This window comes from Garra rufa, chromosome 13 (assembly GCF_049309525.1).
Source record: "Garra rufa chromosome 13, GarRuf1.0, whole genome shotgun sequence".
In the NCBI taxonomy this organism is placed as follows: Eukaryota; Metazoa; Chordata; class Actinopteri; order Cypriniformes; family Cyprinidae; genus Garra; species Garra rufa.
The window spans coordinates 42,030,952-42,052,986 of NC_133373.1; the positions used below are offsets into that span (position 1 = coordinate 42,030,952).

At 36.4% G+C, this 22,035-nt stretch overlaps 1 protein-coding gene across 1 annotated transcript; it reads left to right on the top strand.

Moving 5' to 3' along the window:
- Positions 1-2,436: 2,436 nt before the first annotated feature.
- opn8b (opsin 8, group member b) lies at positions 2,437-17,816 on the top strand. The gene is made up of 4 exons (XM_073816878.1): positions 2,437-2,759; positions 7,187-7,480; positions 10,547-10,872; positions 14,156-17,816. The coding sequence occupies exons 1-4, from the start codon at positions 2,507-2,509 to the stop codon at positions 14,519-14,521; spliced, it is 1,239 nt and encodes a 412-aa protein (XP_073672979.1). The 5' UTR covers positions 2,437-2,506; the 3' UTR covers positions 14,522-17,816.
- Positions 17,817-22,035: the final 4,219 nt, after the last annotated feature.

Genomic DNA, 22,035 nt, shown 5'->3' on the forward strand with positions numbered 1-22,035 from the left:
CCTCTGGAGTGAATGGGTGCCGTCAGAATGAGAGTCTAAAGAGCTGATAAAAACGTTACAATAATCCACAAGTAATCCACACCACTCCAGTCCATCAATTACAAACAAATCGATCATTAAGATTTTTAACTTTCATTCTAATGGCACCCATTCACTCCAGATGATCCACTGGTGAGCAAGTGATGTAGTGCTAAATTTCTCAAAATCTGTTGCAATGAAAAAACAAACTCATCTATATCTTGGATGGCACAAGGGGATTTTTTTTCAGCAAATGTTTTTATTTTTGAAAAACTATTCCTTTAACCACAGTCCACCAGTGCACAAGAACCAGCTGAAGAAACAAATGTGGGATTGCAGATAAAAAACACAGCTTTAATTGCACACGATGCCCAACAATTCCTTAGAGCATTGTGCTGTTATTGCATAATTTGTCTCCTTCCTGCTGTACACACAAACCATATGCGCTGAACCTCTCAGATCTCTCAATCTCACATCTTATTTGACATTTCCTGATGGATTTAAATGTACTGAACACCTAAACTTTCATTCAGAGACATCAAAGAAAGCAGAACATAATCTTTTTAGTGCCATTTACTTCAGAACAACTTCAATTTTGTGATGCAGTAGAGTAAATTATTCCCCAGTGTGTTTCATTCAATTTATTTAGGTTAGGAAATTCTATTCTTGGAAAAAACTGTGACAGCTGAAGCTTGCTGATTTGATTTGATCTGATTTCCTTAAAAGTGAAGAAGAATCAACTAATTGTTTCTTTCAGTGTTTTCTGTTTCTATAATCATGTGTTTTGAGAGGTTTGATTGCAATTTATGACGGTTGTACAGTGGCAGTAATGCACTTGTATGAGAGATGACTTTGGTTCTCCAAAACAGATTAACAATGGTTATGTCTATATTTATATTGGTCTCTACAGAATCTGCAAAATGTTAATTATTTTACCAAAATAGGAGGGATCATACATGCATGTTATTTTTTATTTAGTTCTGACCTGAATAAGATATTTCACATGAAAGATGTTTACATATAATCCACAAGAGAAAATAATAGTTGAATTTATGAAAATAACACTGTTCAAAAGTTTACATCCCCTTGATTCTTAATACTGTGTTGTTATCTGAATGATCCACAGCTGTGTTTTTTGTTTAGTGTTAGTTGTTCATGAGTCCCTTGTTTGTTCTGAAAAGTTAAACTGCCTGCTGTTCTTCAGAAAAATCTTTCAGGTCCCACAAATTCTTTCGTTTTCTAGCATTTTTGTGTATTTGAACCCTTTCCAACAATGACTGTATGATTTCGAGATCCATTTTTCACACTTAGGACAACTGAGGGACTCATATGCAATATTACAGTAGGTTCAAATGCTCACTGAGGCTCTAGGAAGGAAAAACCAAGCAACAAGAGCCGGGGTGTGTAAACTTTTGAAATTTGAAAATTTGAAAGACAAACTTATTTTGTCTTGTGTGAAACAAGTAACTATCTTCTGTAGCCTCTGAAGGGCAGTAGGCTACTAAATGGGAAAAAAATGCTATTTAGGCAAAATAAGAAAAATGTAGCCTACACATCTCCATTCTGTTCAAAAGTTTTCACCCTCCAGCTCTTCATGCATGTTTTTTATTTCTGTAGCATCAGTGAGCATTTGAACCTTCTGTAATAGTTACATATGAGTCCCTCAGTTGTCCTCAGTGTGAAAAGATGGATTTCAAAATACAGTCATTGTTGGAAAGGATTCAAATACACAAAAACGCTCAAAAGCCAAAGACCTGAAGGATTTTTCTCAAGAACAGCGGGCAGTTTAACTATTCAGGACAAACAAGGGACTCATCAACAACTATCACTAAACAAAAAAAAAAAAAAAAAAAAAACAGCTGTGGATCATTTAGGTAACAACACAGTATTAAGAATCAAGAGGATGTAAACTTTTGAACAGTGTCATTTTAATAAATTCAACTATTATTTTCTCTTGTGGATATTTTATGTGAAACCTTATTCAGGTCATTCCTAAATAAACAATAACATGCATTTTGTGTGATCCGTCTTATTTTGGTAAAATAATTAACATTTTGCAGATTCTGCAAGGGGGATGTAAACGTTTGACCTCAACTGTATAAAACATTGTAAGTAAACCACAGCAATTCAAATATTTAGTTGCCCTTTATTATTTTTCCACAGTTGCACCCGTTATGTATTTATTTACTCGCTTGTGTTTATTTATTTATTATATTATTACATCTATCTATCTATCTATCTATCTATCTATCTATCGCAGGACTGAAGTATGGTCCAGTCATCTTGAAGCCCCTCCTGTTGAGGACTTAAGTGAAGCGGACTCTTGTACAGATGTTCTATCAGACGCTGGATTGAGGATGTCCAGCGCGCACCAGTAACCTCTCATGGCGAGTTCTTCTGTTTTACTCGTTATTGAGCAAAGACAACGGCACATGTTGAGGTGTGTGCTTCATTAAAAATAGCGTCTTTTACCTCTCTTGGACTTCAGATGTTTCTGACACCTGACAGCATTGGTTTATCATCTATAGCTTCTTGTTCCACTGGAATTTCGCGGCGCGTAGCCTACATTTCCTCTAACTTTTTCCAAATCGCAACGACCCATGTCGAGCGCGGTTCTTTCTGGGAATTAACATCTTCTCTTCCCGCTGAAGTGCGCATCTTAGTTGTCCACATGGATATTTATTCCTCCAAACTATCACCCGCTGTGGATTATGGAGTTGGTGCGTTCCTGCTGCTCATTGGTAAGTTGAGTTATTGGATCTCCAATATAGTTTTTTTCTGGCGCATAATGGCGAGTTTGGTTGTTTCCAAGTGGATTAGTAAAATGTTCCTAATTCGCCTCTTACATAAGTGACTCAAAAAAGATTTGTTATTCTGAAAACGTAGTATTGTATAGAGAAGATAAACAATCGATGCTTTGGTGCTTACTATTTAGGATAAAGCGGGGCTAGTTGTCACACGAGACATATTTCAGTAACGATACAAACGCTCAACTATACAGTTTGCCTCAAGCAATGGCTTTGTTGTCAAACACCTGACTTAAATTAGCATACTTTTGTGAACCCTCTGAAATATGGAACCTACTTATATACATTATTTTATACCAACAAGACTATTTTTACGGGTTAGTTCTTTAACAATCACAGGTTACCACTTTTTACAGTGTAAACCACCAAATTATACTTTTTGGGTATACAAGTAAACAAAAAAACAAACAAAAATCACACTATCATAAGTCAACTACATCATGAAGTTGATTTATCAAGGAATTTCTTTACAAATGTGACCCTGGACCACAAAACCATGGCCAAAAATACATTATATACTGTAGGTCTTTTATTCCAAAAATCATTAGGATATTATGTAAAGATCATGTTCCATTAAAATATTTAGTAAATGTTCTACCATAAATATATCAAAACATAATTTTTGATTAGTAATATGCATTGCTAAGTACCTTTAAAGGTGATTTTCTCAATATTTAGATTTTTTTTTTACCCGATTTTCAAATAGTTGTATCTCAGCCTAATACTGTCCTATCCTAACGATATCATACATCAATTCAGCTTTCAGATGGTGTATAAATCTCAATTTCAAAAAATTGACCATTATGTCTGATTTTGTGGTCCAGGGTGACAATGTGTTTTGTATTTACATAGAGAATCTTTGAGTGAAGTTGTCTTACTTTTATTGGCAGTTTCCATTTGTTTTAGGCAATAATAATTGTTCATTGGCTTTTTTTTGTCCTATGACCATAAAGTATGTGTCTATGCAGACATTGCCAGAGTAAAAAATGTGACAACTTACCCCGGTCTCTCCTACTTAAAAAGATACATGCAGGCATCCTCTCATTTTCTTGCATCCTTTGTTATCAACATCATTTATTAATTTAAATCACTTTTTTAGTACAGTCAAAGCCAAAACATTTTCAGACACCAGATATAATTTTTTTTTTTTTTTTTTTTTTTTTACTAAAGGGTGCAGAACATTATAGTTTATTTGTGTAAGTAAGGATAGCAAAATAAAGTAAACTGTGACATAGTATACCCAAAAATTCTTCATACTGTGGGCTACCAGTGTTGATATAAAAATGGGACCAAAAATTATTCAGACACTTTGACCCGAACGTTTTGCTTTAAAGGGTGACCTTTTTGATTGATAATTGTGTAAATAATTGAGTTGTCTGAATTTTTGGTTGATTGTAATCCATTACATGTCTTTCTATCAAAGTTATCTGACATTATCAAGATGAATTTGTTCTGACGCAGTTCAACTCTGAGTTCTTGTCCTATTTTATCAGCATATTCTAAACTATAGCAAATGAACTGTGATAATGGAAGAAATGTTAAAGGTGTCTGAATAGAATTTGGTTTGACTGTATATAGAGAATTTGAGAGTTGTGTCATTGATTTCAATGTACATTGAGGTATATTGAGTCAAAAAGAGACCAGGCATAGTATGGCTGATTAGTAGGTAGGAGAAAACAACAGAAAATGAACAAAGTAATCATCCATGTCATTACTCCAAGAATGAAGGGGGGCAGCCGTGGCCTAATGGTTAGAGAGTCGGACTTGTAACCCAAAGGTTGCAGGTTCGAGTCTCGGGTCCGGCAGAGATTGTGGGTGAATGTACAGCACTCTCTCCACCCTCAATACCACGACTGAGGTGAGTCCCTTAAGCAAGGCACCGATCCCCCAACTGCTCCCCGGGCACCGCAGCAATGGCTGCCCACTTGCCCCGGGTGTGTGTGTGTGTGTGTGTGTGTGTGTGTGTGTGTGTGCGTGCGCACACTTGGATGGGTTAAGTGCAGAGCACAAATTCCTAGTATGGGACACCATAATTGGCCTCACTTCACCACCTTTCCATTCCATTATGAAGAGCGTATACTAGGTTTCTATTATCTTTGCACAACCATTGTTGACTTCAAAGATGAAGCATAACCTTCCAGATCTCCTGGTCACAAGAGCAGACTGTATTCACCATTCAATTCATTTTTCTGTTTTCTATGCCTCAGAGTCCAATTTTCTATTAGAAAATCATGTCACAAATGGCACAGTGAGACATGGAATATACATAGAAATGCCCCATCAAAGTGCTTTCACACTGATGTCACTTTTCATTTGGCTGCTTTGAAAAAAGGTCTTTGCAACAGGAGACGTTTAATCTCCTCAGTACATTTCATTCAAAACTGCAGGTGTTTGATAAACCCTTGATGCAGTTGGCAGAGGGAGCCTATTTGGATTCTATTTAGAAGCTGAGGATAATGGGTAAAGCTTATGGGTTGTGATTTATACACACTTTACCCGAAAGGCTCGGCTGAATGAAGCACCTCTGCTCCCTATAGACCGTTTGTTCCTTGCACAGCAATATGTTGGTAATTTTAGAGGGGCAGATACGCATTGTTGCATTTAGAGATAAATGCCTGTGTTTACTACAGCAGGGAGATCCTAGAACCACTTGTAATGCTTTCAAACGTATGATTACAGATGGTTTGTGTTAAATGAAATCAACAGTCAGCCTGGGGTGCATTTCTGAAAGCAACTATGATTGCAAGTTCTGTCGTTACATACTGTATAGAGCTCAAGGGAATTTATGACCATTGATAACTAACGATGCTTTTGTGAAACGCAACCCTGAATGAAGAATTTCACCACTGCACAGATCAAACCTGATAATACTAGTAAAATGTAACATTCAGCAACTTAAAATAGTGTCTCTTTCATTTAGTCATGTAAGCTAATAACCTAAAACTTGCTTGGGACTTACTGGAAATTTCTCAAGAGATTGTCTCAGGTAAAGCGCCCACTGTTCTTTGGGTTGCACAATTTCTTTGGTTTTTCAGCATTTTTGAGTATTTGAACCCTTTCAAACAATGACTGTATGATTTTGAGATAGATCTTCTCACACTGAGAACAACTAAGGGACTCATATGCAACTATTACAGAAGGTTCAGATGCTCACTGATGCTTCAGAAGGAAACACAATGCGTTAAGAGCAGGGGGTGAAAACTTTTTTAATTTGAAGATCAGGGTAAATTTTACTTATTTTGTCTTCTGGGAAGCATCTTCTGTAGCTTTTGAAGGGCAGTACAAAATGAAAAAAAAAAAAAAGATATTTAGGCAAAATAAGAAAAATGTACACATCTTCATTCCGTTCAAAAGTTTACACCCCCGGCTCTTAATGCATCGTTTTTTTTCCTTCTGAAGCATCAGTGAGTGTTTCAACTTTCTGTAATAGTTGCATATGAGTCCCTCAGTTGTCCTCAGTGTGAAAAGATGGATCTCAAGATCATACAGTCATTGTTGGAAAGGGTTTAAATACACAAAATTGCTGAAAAACCAAAGAATTTGTGGGACCTGAAGGATTTTTCTGAAGAACAGCGGGCAGTTTAACTGTTTAGGACAAACAAATAACTCATGAACAATAATCACTTAACATTTTTTATAAATTCAGCTATTATTTTCTCTTGTGGACTATATGTAATCGCCTTTTATGTGAAATATCTTATTCATGTCTGTACTAAATAAAAAAATAACAAGCATTATGTATGATTCCTCTTATTTTTCTAAAATAATTAACATTTATCAGATTTGGCAAGGTTTTGACTTCCACTGTATATGTCTTGAATGCAATATAATTGCTTTCATATAAAGTGTCTGCCAAACGTATACAGTAAATGTATGTCCCACAGCTAAAAATGTAGTCTAGAGCTCCAGTTTGGTTATGAATGGACTAGTGTAAACGGGTGATAAAGCATTTCGACAGCTCTGTGTGAAACTGTACATGGCTGAAAGGCAAAACAAGAAGGTTATAAAGGAGGCAAGATGACGGGTTACTGAGATAAAAATGAGCCAGAGACACAAAGTAAGGACGCAAGAGACTGTTTGAAGATGGGGTTACATAAGACTACAGGAAGAATTTGTCTTTTGTATTTGATCCCAACATTTGCTCCAAACAAAACACTATATAATACAATCCGTAGCTTAAGAGGAGACAAGCAATGCCAGACACACCGGATATAGAGAAAAAAAAAAGAACCTTGAATGCATTGCATGTCACTTCAGATAAAAGCATCTGCCAAATGCACAAGGTAAATTCAATGCATAAAACACAGGAATATGCACCTAATTCTTTCTATGTATTTCTTCCTTTTATCTTTCACATGCAGCAGTTCTTTCCATTGTGGGCAATGTGATGGTTCTTGTGATGGCATACAAGCGGTCAAACCACATGAAGCCCCCTGAGCTTCTGAGTGTGAATCTGGCTGTAACAGATCTGGGAGCAGCCGTCACCATGTATCCGCTGGCTGTAGCCGCAGCATGGAACCACCACTGGATAGGAGGAGACGTCACCTGTGTGTACTATGGCCTGATGGGATTTTTCTTTGGAGCAGCTAGCATGATGACCCTGACAATTATGGCTATTGTTCGCTTTGCCGTGTCTTTAACGCTCCAGTCACCCAGTGAGTTCCTCTGGGCTCTATCCTTGAAACTATTTCTATTCTGACTCCTGCAAGGATTTTTAATGAGTGATACAGCCTCAGGGCTCCTGAGAGTTCAGTTATCTTTTCTTACCATGTTCTGTTGAGCATAATGATGATGATGTTTGTGTCAGAAGTAGAGAGGCTTGCCTGATGGAGGTTATCTGCTGACATTTTGTTTAGGATCTGTTGTTGTAAGATTAGGAAAATCCATGTAAATATATATGTACACTACCAGTCAAAAGTTTTTGAACAGTAAGATTTTTAATGTTTTTAAAGAAGTCTTTTCTACTCACCAAGCCTGCATTTATTTGATCCAATATTTTGAATTATTTTATAATATAATAATATTTTATATTATTTCAAATAACTGCTTTCTATTTGAATACATTTTAAAATGTAATTTATTTCTGTGATTTCAAAGCTGAATTTTTTTGCATCATTACTCCAGTCCTTCGGAAATCATTCTAATATTCTGATCTGCTGCTGAAAAACATTTATGATTATTGTTGAAAACAGCTAATTATTTTTGAGGAATAGAAATTTCAGAAGAACAGAATTTATCTGAAATAGAAATCTTTTGTAACATTATAAATATAAATGTTTTTATCATCACTTTTGATCAATTTAAGGCATCCTTGATAAATAAAAGATGCATTAAAAGTATTTCTTTAAGAAAATCAGCATATCGGAATGATTTCTGAAAGATCATTTGACTCTGAAGACTGGAGTAATGATGCTGAAAATGTAGCTTTGATCACAGGAATAAATTACATTTTAAAATGTATTCAAATAGAAAGCAGGTATTTTAAATAGCAAAAATATTTCACAATATTACTGCTTTTTCTATATTTTGGATCAAATAAATGGAGACTTGGTGAGCAGAAGAGACTAATTTAAAAAAAACTTACTGTTCAAAAAACAGTTGGAAATAGGCTCATTCTCCAACTCCCCCCGAGTTAATAAGTTGAGTTTTACCGTTTTGAAATGCATTCAGCCGTTCTCCTGTTCTGGCAATATCACTTTTATCATAGCTTAGCCAAAGACTATAGAATACCTAAGACTTGCCACTCGTATAGTTTTGAATGGGGAAAAATGCAAAGCTCATTATGGCCGCGAAGCCCCACCTTCTTAATGAAAGAGCCAATCGTTGACTGGTAAAGTCAGCGCGTCACTTCAGCTGCAGTTAGAAGTCCCAGTTGCTATAGAAACAATCGGCGTTCTAAGACGTACGCTCAGTACTGCGCATGCGCACTGGCTCATCTAGCCTGAAAAATAAGTATTTTTTTAATGCTATTGGAGCACAAGGAACCATATTTATAAGGCAGTTCTTGTCGGATTTCTTTGGTGATTTAAAATATGATATTTAATCATCAGCTTGGTGAACAGTTTTGGAGAATTTGATGTTTCCCCATTCAAAGAGATAGAAGCTGCACTTGCATTCCAGAGAGGCGTTTCAAAGATGGCCGCCGAGTGACATGACTTGCCTTAAAAGGACTTTGGCTTAGCATAGATCATTGAATCCTATTAGACCAATAGCATCGCGTTCAAAAATGACCACCGAGTTTCGATATTTGTCCTATTTAAAACTTGACTTCCAAAAAAAGTGGAGTGTTCCTTTAACTGAAAAGTCCAAGATCAGTACAATTTAAGCTCAATCAACAGCATTTGTGAGAATGTTATTTACAAAAAAAAATCCAATTCAAAATTGTTTTAATAGTGTAGTCCCAATACGTAAAAAACGTGTTAATAATGTTAATAATAAATATGATTGTATTGTGAAAAATCACATTATAACTGAATGATAATAATAATGATCAAATAATACACTTTAAGTACCCTAATCATAATCAGTTTTGTGGTAATCAGTATTATGCCAAAAATACTGTTGATTGAGCTAAATTTGTACCTCAAAGAGAACATGATCAATTTATTAAATTAATTAAATGATTACATTATCAAAGTCTCGAAAGTAAAAAGAAGGAATGAGAACAGTTAAATTGTTGAAAAGAGCAGGCATGGAAACTAAGTAGGCCTATACAAACTAAAACATTATGAAAGACAATGTTTTAGTTTGGTAATTGCAGCAACACTTGTTATTTGAATGTTGACAGATTTACTTCCCTCCTGCAGTTTCAACAATCCAGCAGAGAAAGCAAATGAGATCACTATTATGACAAAAATCCCACATCTGACATCCTCCAAAGAGGTCGTGTAAACAGCCAATCGCTTTTGATTTATTCCACTACAAAATAGCAAAGCAAGGATTCGGTATCCATGAATGGTTTTACATTTGGGATGATCCGGTTTCATCTCTGTAAGAGGTCATGTTCTCACTGAGAGCTGCTGGGGAGCTCTGTTACAGCAGATAGTTGTCATTTACACACAAACTCAATATGACAGTTCAGTAAAGCTAACGTAATAGAGTTTTTTGGGCCGTCTCATGCCGAGAGACAAACACTGAATTATTAAAATGAAACTTGGCATGGGAAAAATGCTGCAGAGGAAAACAAATGGCTTTTTTAGAAAAACTGTTAAGCCTGTTAAGTTATACAACTATCCATAACCCTAGAAAACATATAGCTACAAATATAACAAATATACTATATATGTAACCCTGGACCACAAAACCAGTCTTAAGTATCATGGGTATATTTGTAGCAATAGCCAAAAAAAAAAACACTGTATGGCTAAGATCATGTTCCATGAAGATATTTTGTAAATTTCATACCGTAAATATATCAAAACTTAATTTTTGATTAGTAATCTGCATTGCTAAGAACTTCATTTGGACAACTTTAAAGACGATTTTCTCAATATTTTGATTTTTTTGCATCCTCAGATTCCAGACGTTCAAATAGTTGTATCTCGGCCTAATACTGTCCTATCCTAACAAACCATACACCAATGGAAAGCTTAATATTTAGCTCTTAGATGATGTATAAATCTCAATTTTACCCTTATGACTGCTTTTGTGGTCCAGGGTCACATATATATAACAGCTTTTGCATTCCAATCCTCTTTCCAACTATCTGTTTCTTTCCGTAGAAGAGAAAATCAGCAAAAGGAACGCAAAGATCCTAGTTGCGACCACATGGCTCTATGCACTTCTCTGGGCTCTTTTTCCTTTGATTGGCTGGGGAAAATATGGGCCGGAGCCCTTCGGCCTGTCTTGCACTCTGGCCTGGAGAGACATGAAGGAGCAGAGCCAGTCTTTTGTCATCACCATCTTCATCATGAACCTAGTCCTCCCGGCCATCATCATCATCTCGTGCTACTCTGCTATCGCTCTGAAACTATACATCACCTACAAATCTATGGATGACAGCAACCACATACCCAACATGATAAAGATGCAGCGGCGACTCATGGTGGTGAGTCTCTTTGATTTACTGTATGATCCAGCTACACCGCTATTATGAAATAAGATCTGTACCTTGTGCGCTCACCAGAACGTGAAATGAAATGCAAGAGCATCAGAGGCTTTCTAACAGACGCTTTTATACTTTTATACTTTTGTCCTGAACAGATAAAAATCCTTTGGTTTTCCAGCATTTTTGTGTTTTTGAACCCTTTCCAACAATGACTGTATGATTTTGAGATCTATCTTTTCACACTGAGGACAACTGAGGTACTCATATGCAATATTACCAAAGGTTCAAACGCTCACTAATGTTTCAGAAGGAAACACGATGCATTAAGGTAAATGTCACTTTTTTTGTCTTCTGGAAAATAACTATCTTCTGTAGCTTCTATAGGGCAGTACAAAATGAAAAAAATATGATATCTAGGCAAACTATGAAACATGTACACATCTCAAAATCATACTGTCATTGTTGGAAAGGGTTTAAATACACAAAAATGCAAAAAAAAAAATTATGGGACCTGAAGGATTTTTCTGAAGAACAGCGGGCAGTTAAACTGTTCAGAACAAACAAGGGACTCATGAACAATTATCACTAAACAAAAAAAAAAGTGTATGTAAACTTTCGAAACGTAAACGTCTTTTAAGTGAAATACATTAATCAGGTCAGTACGAATAAAAAATGAGATGCATTTTGTATGATCCCTCTTATTTTGGTAAAAAAAATTAACATTTTGCAAACTTTTGACCTCAACTATATTTACATTACATAAAAAATATCACAGAGACAGACAACAATCTCTATGGAGCTAATTTTCTGTTCCTTTCGCAATGGCTTAGAAGACTTATGTAGTGAACCAGTCGCATGCACTATTTTATAGTGTGTTAAAAGGAGCTTGAAATCCACTGTCTGCTGTCTGTATATGAACAAAGAGAAGCCTGACGTGTGATATATCTTATTTGTGTTCCACAGAAGAAAGAAAATGATAGATCTTGTTAAAGCCAGCAATCTTTCAGTTACCAATCCTTACATCACATCCCACTCAAACTCTGATATTTCCGAAATCCCAACCTGAACATTTTCATTTACTAACGCTGAAGGATATGTCTCCCTGTAGTATGAATTTGATTTTCATAACAGGTGAACTTATCTCATTAAAACCTGATCTCTATTCATCCCCAATGTGCGTGAGCTTTCCAAAGCAACAACTGTAAATGATTCAATACCCACCTGCTTTCTTTTCCCGTGTTCTTATTAGGGCTGCAACTAACGACTATTTTAATAGTCGACTAGTCACCGACTATTGAAACGATTAGTCGACTAATCGGATAATTATTCAATTTTTCTCAAATTTAGCTAGCCTGGGTGTCCCCATACTGCCTTGCGCAGCGCGATTTTATTCACGCTTCTAGTCAGTCTGGAAACCATGGACCTAATTTTCACCTAAGATAGGGAACCAATCACAGAACGGGGAGGGAGCAGCAAGACGATGACGCCTTCTATGCGACTCACCGAAGGATCCAGCATGGCAGCAGACGCAAAGTTATCTCAAAGAGTGGTACTTCTATACTCTTTGGTTATCTTTCGTGTCTACACTGGACGCGAGCGGCGCGACCCGACGCGACAAATGACATTAGAACGCAAGTTTATTTTGAAAAAAGAGCAACTTTTGGCGTTCGCTCTACATACGTCATCCGGGATAATTGAAACGATTGGCTATGAGCTACGCACAGGCGCATTTGATAGACATTCGTATCGCCCAATAAACGGCTCTGGGCATTCGTAAACCACGCCTCAAATACGAGAAAATGAACATGTGGTTCCCAGACCACGAATCATGACGAAGTCATAACGTGGTCTGGTGATAGCCAGGCTAAAATTTAGCATGAGATTGCTTTAATTATGTGGAAAATTATAGTAAACACAAGAAAGAAGGGGGTACTTCAATGAAAAATGCATATTTTGCTGCTGATAGGCCAATTCATACAAAAAGTAAATAAAAATGCCCTGTCTAAAACCAATTAGGCACAGTGCTCGGTCAGTACAGACATAAATGCATAAATTAAGAAACTCTATAATTTTTTTAATGGACAGGCACATTTGTTTTATAAGAAAAAAATAAATTAAAATCAAGTAAACATTTTCTTCCTGTAAACCATCAGCAGCAATAAAACAGTAAACAAAAATGTATATCCAAAACAAAACGTATTGGCTTTTATTTAAATCTTACCGAGGCCAGCCAAACTCCGTTTCATTCAACTGTCCGACGTGCTTTCTCTTTAAATGTTCGTGCATCACAGAGGTGCTGCCGTGATGCGCAAGGACTGGTTTACAAACCATGCAGGTAATATTTTAATTCGCCGTAGCAGGCTAAAATGCTCCCAAACTTTACGCCTGTTTCATACATACTCAGTCTGCAGTGCGTCTACAGTCCGTGTGCGTTACGTATGCGGTGAAGAAGCAGCACAGACTCGTTTTGCTTTCACACAGAACGCGTTTGCAGTCCGTACATTGTGAACGTTCTAATCCGTTAACATGGGTGTGGAAAAAAAAACGCACTGCAGACGGAGTATGTGTGAAACGGGCGTGTTTTGGTACGCGCAGCTGCTGCGTTGGACGCCGCCATTTCTGTATGTTATCGCTCAGCATAGAAGCTGCGTATGTGCGACTCTCGGCAGTAAGATGCCTCACTCGGTTGTCTGGCGACAACATCGACAATGAAATTCATTGTCGACTATTTCTATTATCGATTTTTGTCGACAACGTCGACGAATCGTTGCAGCCCTAGTTCTTATCTGTGAATGTTCTTCCCACATGAGACCATTTCAAAGCTGCTGTAGCAAAAGCTTCACATCACATGAAGGTTGTTTAGAGACAGTGATGCATTCAGCATTCATATTTAGCATAATATGTTCCACTGAAATCTTCTCTAGCTTATGTGTATCCACCTTGTTCTTCAATGCAGAAGTAAGCCTATGGGTGAGACTTCCTGTTTATTATCCGCTATAGAAAAATTAAGAGTAGAATAACGTAGTAAATGGTAAAACTGTTTGCACTACAAACCACGGTGTTCATAATTAAGACAATACATTAAAATAATATGGGAAGACATACCAATTTGCAATATCAAGCAGCAAAACAAGCTGTTTTATACAGCTAAAAATAGCTGGATGTGGATGAGACCAGAAGCCATGCCCATAAAGTTTACAAAAAGAAAAAGGTGGATAGAACGTACACCAAACATCAACATCCCCCAAAACAGATCTGAACGTGTTATTCTTTGCTTTTACAGATCGCCGTGTTGATCAGCATTGGGTTTGTTGGCTGCTGGGCGCCGTACGGCATCGTCAGCCTGTGGTCCATCTACCGACCCAGCGATTCAATCCCTCCTGAGGTCAGCATGTTACCTTGTTTGTTCGCCAAGTCATCCACTGTATACAACCCGTTCATCTATTATATCTTCAGCAAGACCTTTAAACGAGAAGTCAACCAGTTGGGCCGCCTCTGTGGGAGATCCAACATCTGCCACACATCTGATGCCAAAAACTGCCCAGAGAATACCATCTACCTGGTGCGCGATGCAAACAAGTCAAAACCTGGAGCAGAGGAGCAAACAATAGAGAAGAGCAGAGAGAATGAGACTCAACTGAATCAGTAGGATCTGTGATTTGCACTGTGATTTTTGAATCTGTACAGGATTAGTGGAAACTTTTCAACTATTTTTGCCTAGCTGAAGGCACATGGAATGGTCCATGGACTCTTGAATGAACTTTTGTGTCTTTTTCATTCCACAAGCTGCAATACCACTTCATATTATCACACATTGTATGGCATAGCGCATTGCTGTGTGACATTATCAGTGAGGCGTTTAGGTGTTATCTAACAGCTTTCCTTATACAAAAAGGGCATTTCGCTGACACATTCAGTGCACTGTTTCAGCATTTTAATACACACAAATATGTGATCTTTTTATTCAAATGGATCAGCCAAAAATGAATTGTCATCATTTACTCACCATCCTGTCATTCCAAACCCGTATAAGTCCCGATCTGAATCAAATGATTCACAATCTGCTCTATGAAGTTCCGATCTAAATCAAATGATTCGCAATGCTCCGAAGTCCCGATCTGAATCAAATGATTTGTGAACCCGCATTGAAGTCCTGATCTGAATCAAAAGATCTGTGATCCACGTTTGAAGTTCCAATCTGAATAAAACGATTTGTGAACCCACTCTTCTGATGTAAATCACATGATTCAATCAAATGACTCCGCAGTCCGATCTGAATCAAAAGATTTGTGATCCGCTCTCTGAAGTTCCGATCTAAATCAAATGATTTGCGACACTCTGAAGTCCCAATCTGAATCAAATGATTCGCGATCTGCTCTCAGAAGTTCTGATCTTAATCAAATGATTCCCGATACACACTCAGTCTCAATCTGAATCAAATGATTTGCAAACCCACATAGAAGTTCCAATCTGAATCAAAAGATTTACGATCCGCTCTCCAAAATTCCGAACCAAATCAAATGATTCCTGATATGTGCTCCGAGTCTCGGTCTGAATCAAATGATTTGCGAACCCACATTGACCTCTTGATCTGAATCTAAAGATTTGCGATCTGTGCTTGAAATTCCAATCTTAATCGAAAGATTCGTGAACCCGCTCTTCAGATCTAAATCAACTGATTCGTGAATCCCAATCTGAATGAAATGATTCGCGTTCCGCTCTCCGAAGTTCCGATCTAAATCAAATGATTCCTGATACATGCTCCGAGTCTCGATCTGAATCAAATGAATTGCGAACCCACATCAAAATCCTGATCTGAATCTAAAATTTTGCAATCTGTGCTTGAAATTCCAATCTTAATCGAAAGATTCGCGAACCCGCTGTTCGGATCTAAATCAACTGATTTGCGATGCTCTGAAGTCCAGGTTCTGAATCAAATGATTTGCGAACACACATTAAAGCCCCAATCTGAATCAAAAGATTTGCTATCCACTCTCCGAAGTTCCAGTCTACATCAAATGATTCCCGATATGCGCTCAGAGGCTGAATCTGAATCAAATGATTAGCAAACCTGCATAAGTCTCGATCTGAATCAAATGATTTGCAAACCCGCATCGTAGCCCTGATCTGAATCAAAAGATTTGCGATTCGCACTCAAAGTTTCAATCTGAATCAAAAGATTTGCGAACCTGCTCTTCTGATCTAAATCAAACAATTTGAGACGCTCCAAAGTCCTGATCTGAATCAGGACTTATATATTTAATTGTTTGATCAAAACAATGATTGCTAGGGACAATTTAGTAGTTGCTGGATATTGCTAGGGACAAGCGTCCCTACTTCTTACTCAGTTTTACACCCTTGATTACATATAATATCTATAGATCAGTGTTACCACAGTTTGTGGTTTTATTCAGGAGCATGACTTTGCGTGGTCATTCATGTTCTCTGGATTTGGCCAAGGTTTGGAACAACATGACAGTGAATAAATGATGACAGAATTTTCATTTTCAGGTGAACTATTCCTTAACTTATTCTTAGTCTTATAACAGCCCATATTTATTTTCATTGTGCCTGCATCAACCTGATTTTGCCATGTTAAATGAAAAAATGTTGAATTGCTATTTTTACCTGTTTGATTGATTTTGGTGCCAAGTAAAAGTGTTTTGAAAGTTCTGAAAGCTGTCTAAACATACCGTACAACTAAGCCATCCCCAGGAAAGAGAGAAAAAAAGCTAATCCAGCCAAAAAACATGTGGATGCTTTGATGAAGAGTGCTGTGTTCTTTCGCTTTGGGACTGCAGTCATTCATCTCATCAGTGGGTAAGAACACTTTGGTCTAGGATATATGCAGGTTATTTCCCACCATTGCTAAGAGTGTTTGCACTGGTTCACCCTACAGGCTCTTGCTGTTTGTGAAACACATGATATCCTGTTATGAAAAGACCTTTCTGTTCTGTTTAATACCTGGGGAGGAACATAAAAATACAGGCCTAACAAAAAAAAAAACTAAATTTATTAGGTACTCTGGTTGTACTATTTATAGTTATGTGTTTGAGTAAAATGAACATTTTGTTTAATTTTATCAACTACTGACAACATGTCTTGATCTGATGGTCCTCAATCCACACCTTTGATGACATTGTCAGAACAGAAGGAAGCTTCCTTCCAGGAAAACCTTGTATGTGGCTTTGATTCATGCACCCTTCACAAAGACAAATGTACCTGATTCCAGCCATTGAAGCACCCCCAGATCATCACTAATCCTTCAATAAATTTCACAGTGGGTGCGAGACACTGTGGCTTGTAGGCCTCTGTAGGTCTCCATCTAACCATTAGACAACCAGGTGTTGGGCAAAGCTGAAAATTGGACTCATCAGAGATAGTCCAATCCTTAAGGTCTCTTGCAAACTTCAGCCTGGCTCTTCTTTGCTTCTCATTGATGAAATGCTTTTTTCTAGTTTTGCAAGACTTCAGCCTTGCTCCTAGGAGCCTGTTTCAAACCATCCTCATTAAATTGTTTGAGGTGATCACCTAATCAGTACTTCATTAAACAGTCTTTTTGAGCACAAGAGAGTGTTCAAAAGCATTTAAACATTTTACAGACCCCAAACTTTTAAACAGTAGTGTATCTCCCCTGAAAACAGCATATAAATCTTGAACATTACCTTGAAGTTCTGAACTCTAAACTCCAGGGCCTCCATTTTCAGTATTTTGGGCTCAGTCACTTGTCTCTCCGTCCAGCCTCAAAATATCACAAAAAAAATAATAGTTAATATTTGCATCTGAAGCTAGACTTAAATATTTGATGTTAAGTCAGACACATGACACCAACACATGCTTTTAAATATGCTGCTTCATAGACTGTTTCTATTTCAGATTCCAGACAAACATGTATAATTGATAAAGTTGTTAAATGAAGTGAAACGTCTGAGTTGGAGCGCTGCTTGTCCTGCCATATTAAGTCTTAATATGTAAATATACTCACTGCACTGAAAAATGTTCACCAAATCCTTTCCTAATAAACATTACATCATGGAATATTGTTTTTCTCCCCTGATATAACAACAATTTATTACCACTTCAAAAGAGAGAGAGAGAGAGAAAAGAAATCTTGTCAGATTTATTTAGACTGGATTTCAGCCACAGATAAAGTGACCAGATATTGATACTGTTTGGTGAAATCATGTAATTTCATACCTCAAAACAGAGCTTACAGAGAAAACAGCTCGAATTTAGTCACTTTTTGACAGCCATAAGAAAGTACAAAGGCTTTAAGCACAAAGCTTACAAATTGTAATTGTAATAAACACAGCAAATCTGCATATTAGAATGATTTCTGAAGGATCATGCAACAATGCAGACTGCAAAGTCATGAGACATTATTTATTAAAATTTGTGTGTCCAAACTGCCTTCAGGAATTCAATGCAACATTGTACACGCCTTTAAACTTCACTTAAAGCAACTAAGACAGACATCAGAGGATCAGGATCAAGTGAAATACTGTGATATTCATCGTAAAATGGTGAAAGTCTTCTTTTATGTTGTAGTTAAGTGTAAGATCAAAGGACTCATAGGATGATTTTAATAGATGATTATTGTGTAAGTACCTTCAAAGTTACTGCTGTAAATCTTTCAGGTCCATTTGGAGTCTTAAAGCAACTAGTGTTTTCACGAAACGTCAGCAATCGGCCATATTTTGCTGCTGATTGCTGCTGAAAATGGTCAATTATTGTCATGTTTTGGGCTGTACTTATATGTCGGACCGGGAAAACATTTGGAGTACAATAGTCTGCCAAAAGTGCAAAAAAACGTCTGAGGAACAAAAGGCGTTTGAACAAACTGAACTAGGATTTCCAGGGCAAGAATCTTGAGAACATTCATGTTTGTTCTTATCATTTCCGGTCAGGTAGGTGAAATATTAGGCTAATATCTTAACTAATACTGCTTGTATTTAACTTTAGTTTGTCAAAATATTGTGCCCTTTTCTGCTTACTAGTCCTTCTCTATATGATTTAGGAGCTTAAGTTTTTCCCGTGGTTTAAACAGCATAAATTAGCAGAACAACATATGCAGTAGTACATTAACCTTGCAGTCTATGCTGTATTATTTACATCCGATACATAGCCAATATGGCCGCGCATCCGGGTAAGTGCAAACCACTTTATATGTAGGTTTTTACCTTAAAATACAAGTTTCAAATTCATTCTGATGGTATATTGACTTCTAATGAGGTTGAAGAAAGGGTTCTGTCTGTTTCCCAAACGTCTATTCTGCGAGTATGTGTAAATTAGGTGAAACGAAATTCGGAGAAGAACGGATTGCTGTACGGCAAGGTATGTCAACGTTACAGCTGTAATATTTACGACAGTGGATTCCACTCACTTAACTGTAGGAGGCTCCAAAGTCGCGAAAATACACAAAACTACACGTAGTTTTTTTAATGGATCGTTCCTGGCTCAAAATCAGGCACAAACTTTTTTTAACATTTACACAAAGTTAACAGGAAACAGAACGAAAGCAAAGAACTAAAATAAGCCGTTGTTGCTCAATGAGGAATTGACGGTTAGCTTTGAAGAGGATGTACATTTTTTTAAGAGCTGTAAGTACCTTTTGAAATGTTTACAGTATTATAAAGTCGATTTGTGTATTTTACTAAACAGGGTGAAATGTTTGAGAGTGACCGGAACCAACCAATACCACAAAATATCAAAGATGGCATTATTGCTTATTGTTTTGCTATTGTTCTCCAAAAATTCATCATAACTCACCAAAATAATATTTGTGTTAATGTCACTTTTTTATTCACTGATAACAACCATTATTCATTTGGTTCGTTTTGAAGCACTTAAGTGTTTGCACACGGTCCTGGCTCATTACATTTTACTGTGTGAACAAGTGCTGATAATGTACATGAAAATATTCTTCTGGGGAAAATAAGCTATAAAAATATATTATTTAGAAGTATTTTGGCTAAACGTGAACATGAATGTACATTTAAAACATTACTGGTGTAAGAAATCATTAAAACAGAAAACATACTTCACATTTCATTAAAACATAACACAAGGAAATCAGCTTTTGATGCTTCTTTTTATAATCTTTTTATTATTTCTCAATTTAAACAGAAAATTGGGTCACAACAGATTTGACCTAATGCTGAATTTCAACATGTTCTCAAGTCTAGAAAAAAGCACTTCACATCCAAGCAGCAGGGTACAATCATTTTGCATTGCATTCAAAATAAAAAATAGAATCATAGATCAACTTTGCTTTTTCCTGGTTTTGTTTCGGTTTTAATCTTGTGTGACCAGTTTGTGTTTACCTGACAAAGCAGAAATATGAGATATCAAGTACAACGGGCTGACCAGTCAGTTCTTTTTGCCATTCCCCAAATGTGGTTGGTAAATATGTAATAAACACTATATAGTAAGAATACAAACAGCAGACTGTTTCAGACTGAAGCGTGTGAGAAACATGCTGACTCACTGCTGGCACTGCGTTCAATGTTTGTTTGGCATCAAAGAAAATGCAATTATATGTCAAAAGCTACTGATGTCATCGGGAAATGTAATATGTTTTGAATAGACCTCAAAATTTCTGATAAGTTATATACAGTTAATAGAACTAACAAGTAATAAGCAAGGTACAAAAATGTACTTTTGAATATATATAAAAAATAAATATTTGAATAAAAAGTTTAATGAGCTTTGACCGCCTGTAAAGGAACATGTTGTAATACTACCGCAAAAGACCAGTTTATGAGGGCTGCAGCAAGCCTTCAGTCACAGCAGGTAAGAGCAAATCTGAGGAAAAACTGGCTGATAAGACTTTCATTTTATAGTGACCTGGATCTGTCTGTGCAATGACACCACAGAGTTTCACACCTCTAATTCTCAGCTTCCTCACATCGCATGATGTTTTGATTGCACTCGCTTTAATATTAGCTGCAACATCGCATTGCTTCTCAACACATCCACGCTTACATATGTTCTATGTTCATTACGCTCAAATTGCCATTAACATTTCAGACAGAAAAGTGTTTTGTAGTTTTCATAGATCTAACACATATTACAGTACGCTAACCATAAACATCATACACACACTTATACTTACACATATACTTACACATGGGTCAACTCAACCAAACATCCCCATTTTTTTTTCCTTGTGAAATGCTGTAAATACATAAATTAAGAAAATATTACATTTCATGGAGAAATATTTACTGATTAACCCACTATTTTGTCAGAGAATTACCATTTTCACCAGCAATTTGGGGCCAGATTGCAGGTGGGAAAAATAATGGCAGAACCATTATTTTATTTTTACGGATTGGTTTATTAGCGAATGGAATCGTTATTTTTAAGGCCCTCTATAGTTCATTTGCAGAAATATGGGGGTTTCAATGCGGCTCTATGAGTAAATTGTACACATTTTCAGTTTTCGAAAAGCAAATGAGGGTTACAACAAATAATGTTAAAACTAGAAAACTATCTTGTTTCCTTAACAATTTCATAGAACATAAGCAGTTTGAGTGACAAAAATAGCCTTTTTCCAAAGGTTGTATGAATGTAACATAGGAAGTATTAAATATACCTTAATATCCTTTTAGATTCTGTTTTTTAACAAACTTTTCTTTTGGTATCTTAATTTTTAAAGCCTCAGAGATATGGGGATCTCAATGCAGCACCATGTGCAAATTGTTGAATTTTACCTATTTTCAATTGTCACTTTGCATGCAGTTAATGCTTATTGAATTTTATATACTATACAGTACAGACCAAAACTTTTGTTTTGCACTGTATATATATTTTACTCTACATTTGCGCAGTTTTCAGTGGATTAATGATATTTTTTTAAATATATATAAATTAATAAATAAATATTTTTTAAATGGGTTTTTATACAAAAACTGCTTTTTATGTAAAATTCACTTTATAAAAGACCCACATTTCTAACTTTAATTCATGGGGATAACATGGATAATTTCACATGGTTTAGTGTAAGATTTTTGCCCATCTTTTGGAAAATCCAGTTTTAGAAGTAAAAAAAAAAAAACAACTACAAATAACTTTTACCAGTAGGTGGCTGCAGAGCTCCACTATTTGCTATTTGACCACCTGAAAGATATTTTTTCACAAGTTTTTTCAGTTGAATTCATA